General features: G+C 37.5%; 1 protein-coding gene across 1 annotated transcript; it reads left to right on the forward strand.

Annotated features, from left to right (window-relative positions):
• The first annotated feature begins 2,045 nt into the window (after positions 1–2,045).
• Positions 2,046–4,597, forward strand: LOC146689524 (uncharacterized). Its single transcript, XM_085436994.1, has 4 exons — positions 2,046–2,152; positions 2,855–3,010; positions 3,095–3,187; positions 3,986–4,597. The coding sequence occupies exons 2-4, from the start codon at positions 2,939–2,941 to the stop codon at positions 4,421–4,423; spliced, it is 603 nt and encodes a 200-aa protein (XP_085293120.1). The 5' UTR covers positions 2,046–2,152; positions 2,855–2,938; the 3' UTR covers positions 4,424–4,597.
• Positions 4,598–5,016: the final 419 nt, after the last annotated feature.

A 5,016-nucleotide genomic window follows, 5' to 3' on the forward strand; every position in this document is an offset into this window, starting at 1 on the left:
AGGAAGTAGCAATGCATAAAGTTTCAGTTTCATTTTATTGTGTCTTTGTATTTCTAAAGGCAAAATATTTAAACTGAAAAAAAGATTTCTTTGAATATTTGCTTTTTAGGTTCTTTGGTCCTTTTGTGCACTTTAAGTTGTTCTTATATGGAGTTCTGGGACTAAGTACTTTGAACTCTGTCTTATCTGTCTGACATAGCCTTTAGAAAATCTTCTTTGGCTTCAGTGCCTTATTCCTAAATATATCGGCGCCTGCAGAAATAAGTCAAATCGTCCTGCTTCTTCAGCTGCTCCTCCACCTGCAGCCACATCTACCCACAAGTCCCCGGTGTCTGTTTAAACCAACATCCTTATCATTTAACAAATTCATCTGTGAGCAAACACCATGGTGCATCTTTTTGCTTTTTCCTCAGCTCTTTGAGAGGTCTGCATGTGCTTTAGCAGTAGAAACCCCTTTGATCTTGCCATTTCTTTTGATAAATATTCATCAAGATGGTAATCTTGTCAGCTCCTGTGTTTTTCGGTTGATGGATCTCTTAGTTATTTTAATTGCCTTTCATGAATATTTCCCTTTGACACGCTGATTTATAAAGCGTAATAGCAGTTAGCAGCAGGATGAGGATATGATAGGTGGATGATGTATGCTTTCCGTGGCAGCCTCCAGGCAGGTGCTCTATCCTGAGTGAGTGACGGTTCAGGCTGAAGGTAAGCAGACAGCTAAATCTCCACCGCTCCTGCAGAAAGTGATTACTCTTCCCTGCAACTGGGGAGCATAAAGCATGCTGACTGCACTGACAAGGCTGCAGCTGTGGGGACTGCTGTGACTTGGTCAGACATGGTCCCCCTGGCATGGTTTGTATGCCCTCAAATACCCCACGCTCGATCTTCCAAACTCAAGTCTTCCAGTCTTGTAAAGAAAGATTACACCTGTCGCTCAGAGGAGCGGTCAAGGTGAGGATTAGGGCAGGATTAGATGTCCCATATGAGTGAGTTTTGGGGGAAACTGCATTCCTGACATCTAAAAATAATCATACTGACAGCATTCAAAAAAATAAGGTATTAAAAAATGAATATTTAAAATTCACAAAATAGTTGTTGATTAAATCTGCGAGAAACTGTGTTGTAAAAAAGTAAAGTTAGAGGAAATCTAAATTTTTCTTCTGATTCTCCAGTTCAGGGTCAGGTTGTAGCTGGAGCCTATGCCAGCTGTCATAAGGTGAGAGGGAGGGCACGCCCTGGACAAATCACCAGGGCTAATGCAGAGAAACTGCCACTCACTGTTGTATTCACACCTACAGCCAATTTAGAATCACCAGTTAATCTAACCCATACATGTTTTAGGACTGTGGGAGAAAGACAAAGCACCCGGAGAGAACATGTGCAAACTCCACAGAGAGAGGATTTGAACCTTGTTGCTGCAGTGCTAACCACCACCCCACCACACTTTCCTAAATATAAATATAACGAATAAAAATCCTTGTGCGCTAGGGACTCACTTCTCTTTCTATGTTACAGTATATGCACTTTACTGTGAATGGAGCTCATACTGATGTATGAACTCAGAGCAAACCCACAAAAGCTCATCATCCAGAATTGTTTTAGCTTGATTTAATGCTTCTTTAAACCAGCAAAGCAGCAGTCTGCAGGTCTTGTGTATACACTCAAAAAACAGATTCAGGTCCTCCTTTCAAAGAACACATACAAATTTTGTTAGTTGTTCATAAATGTAATTAAAAAATACCAAATTAATTTGATTTTCTTTGTGTAAACCTAAAATTATTCTAAACCAGCAGAGGCTGATTCTGAACACAAAATGAATGAGTTTGTTGGGGCACTGGGGGTAGGAGGAGTACATTTTTGCAATTAAGTATTTGTAAACTCAAAGAAATAAATTCAAGCCCCTCTTTAAGCTTAAACATTTTTTTTAATCTCATTCAACGCAAATGTAGCACTCCAGCATTACTGCAATTATTATTCGTGTGGTGAACCTAAATTATTTTCTCTCAAAGCAGTCTTTGTTACAAGAACACAAAGTTATTGAGTTACACAACGGTCCGCCTTCTTTGAAAATTTTGCGCTCTTTCAGGATCACCTAAATGAATGCAGCTGCTCTTGGCCTTTCTGTACTTTTTGGATAAAACTACACCTTCAGGTAAGGTAAAATATTATTTTTTCATATATCCAATTGTGTATTTCTTTATCAGCTAAATCTATGGCAATGCTATTTATCATAGAAGCTTGTAACAGTTGTTTTTTGAACTTTTGGTGGTGCTACCATTCTCTTCTCTGCTTGAATACTATTTTTTTTGACAATATAGCCAGGTCTTTTCAAAAGTGCCTTGTTTTAGAGGAGAAATTGATTTTCTTTTTATAATCTAAAAATTATGTATTCTGTGTTTATTATTATATGCCATTTTCTAGTAGAAAGTATCGTTTTGAGGTGTCTTTAAAAGCACTACATAGTTTACTGAGGGTGCTACCAAAAGCGAACCATGTGGCCGGAAGAGTAACTGCAGGCAGCACAATGCGCACTCCCGTGATGTTCAAACCTATTTATTATTATAAAAGATTTCGGCTACGTCCACACTTACACAGGTATTTTTGAAAACTGAGATTTTCCGTTTTCGTTTTAAAAAATAATCCCGTCCACAGGTAAACGCAAAAATGAAGGAAAACGCTGCTAGGAACATGCCAAAGCAACAGGTGGCGATATATTCCTAAACTCAGCTAAAAACAGTTTAGGTCTTGACAAACTTCACTGATGGTTCAAATGTTTAGCAACTTTCAGTGTGTTGATTCAGCAGTCTGTATTTAAACTTCTAGTTTACTATATTTATGTATGTTTTATTTCCAGGTGAATGCAGACTTCCTGCAGATCACTACAAAACCCCTGCAGGCGAAGTTCTTGGCTCAGCTGGACAACTTAACAGACAAGCTGATGCAAATTTTTGAGGGGAGCAAAGGAGCAAAGGGCCAAAAGATCAAGGATATCATGGCGATCAGTAGTTTGGTCAGTACTAATGATAAACCCATCAATTAAATGCAATCAATCAATTCCATTTTTTTCACCCTTTTTTTCCCACCCTTGCATTAGTATGATGACATCGACATAAAGAGGGAGCATACTCTTAAAAGCCTGGTGATCTACTTTAATGAAGATCCAGACCTACTGTTCAAGGAGTATCTGGTACGCTTATCACACTTTCTTTTCTAGATTCAATTTGAGTTAGGTTCATCGCACGCAAAATGCTCATATATTCAAATAAGACAATATAATTGTGAAATATGTATTACTCTTAATAGTCATTGTTGAAACTTGTACTGGAGAGCACCTTTTATGGGGACAGATTCAGTAAAAATTCAATTGTTCATTTTTTTGGGGCTGCCATGTAGGTATCTACTGCCTCTATAAACACGGTAAATGTGAAGAAAACATTCATCCACTTTCTGTCAGTGTTTAAATTCAGTTTATTTATATAGCGGTATATCACAACAACAGTCATCTCAAGGCACTTCATAAAGTAAACACTCCAATGAAATTCAGTTAATTATGCCAATTAGTAAAAAGTCTTCTATATAAGGAACCCAGCAGATTGCATCGAGACACTGACTAGTGTCACTGGCGTTACAGCGATCCTCTGGTTTCAGGAATAATGTGCCTAAAACAAGCTGTTTCAGAAGGTCCCCAATTGTCATGAAATAAGGGAAATTGACCCAGCCCCCCCCCCACACACCCACCCACCTACACTTATAGACACTTGAGGAGCTGCTCCTCTATTTCAAGCCCCTCCCAAAGGGAGGTACATAATACCTTAGCCCAAACTATTGATAGAGAACAGATTGATGGGTTTTATTCATGTTTGGAGTGTTTATAGAGGCAGTAGAGACCCATGTTTCAGCACAAAAGGATACAAAGCTGAGTTTTGCATAATATTTCCCCTTCCAAGTGACAGAGCCCTTAAACCTGAAACATCCTGTTTTTCAGACCTCCTCCACTGAGGATGAACAGTTGAGATCCACTGCAGCAACTGTCATGGGTATTTACACCATCAGAAGAGAAGGCATTCAGGAGCCAGAGGATGTTGGAGTTGTCATTGAAGGTACTACAGTTATGAACAACCTCGGTAGTGTCATCATGTCATTCATCGTTCTCTTTGGACTGATTTATGCACTTGATCTGAGCTATCCAAATGACCTCAAGTACACTTTCGAGTTATGTCAGAAGAATTTAATGAATCTGGATGGACAAAGGCTCAGTACAAATGCAACAAATGAAATTGAAGATGTTTGCTTAGGCAAACAAGACCCCAGCACAAAATTTGATTTTGGCCTTTTTATCTCTTTTGTTCAAACTGTGACCTTTTTTTTCCCCTTTTTTTTGAAAAATAGAAGTTGTCTATTTTTGTCTGCTGTTCTGTTGTGAGTGATGTAACCTTTAATCTATACTACTATAGATGGATAAAAGGACTGTGAGAATTTAGCTCAAAAAAAATTCAATGGTTGTAACCAGCATCTTCCTTTTAATTGCGTTTGGGATTTTCGAAGAGACAAAACAAATGTTGACAAGTTTGGTGTCTTCCAGTGTTTTAAAGTTGGTGTTCCCATTCTTATAAGCTTGTAAAAGTTTGAATTAGAGAAATAAAGGGTTTTTTTTATTAAAATACCTCCCCTTTGGTAACACAAAATGTTCTTAATGAAAATCTTTTTTATATATATATATATATATATATATACATTATATATTTGTATTTAAGTATTTTTGGGTTGTTTAAAATGTTCAGTGACTGGCATAATATGGTGTGAATTGCAATGTTTAGTAGGTTATCATTGTGAATTTGCTGAAAACCTACCTGCAAGTGTCACTATAAATATATATACAATGATTCTTACGTGAAATCGGATTTTACAAATTCCAGTTTGTTTTCAGTCTTGCCTAGTAATACAAAGGTGTGTGCTTTTCAGATTTGATATTCATTTCAAATGTAAGGCACTTTTTTGTGAGCACTTTGATTTTGT

The sequence above is a fragment of the Copadichromis virginalis genome, linkage group LG17 (assembly GCF_057382275.1).
Source record: "Copadichromis virginalis isolate Kocher_CV1m ecotype Utaka linkage group LG17, C_Virginalis_male_GT1.1, whole genome shotgun sequence".
NCBI classification, from domain to species: domain Eukaryota; kingdom Metazoa; phylum Chordata; class Actinopteri; order Cichliformes; family Cichlidae; genus Copadichromis; species Copadichromis virginalis.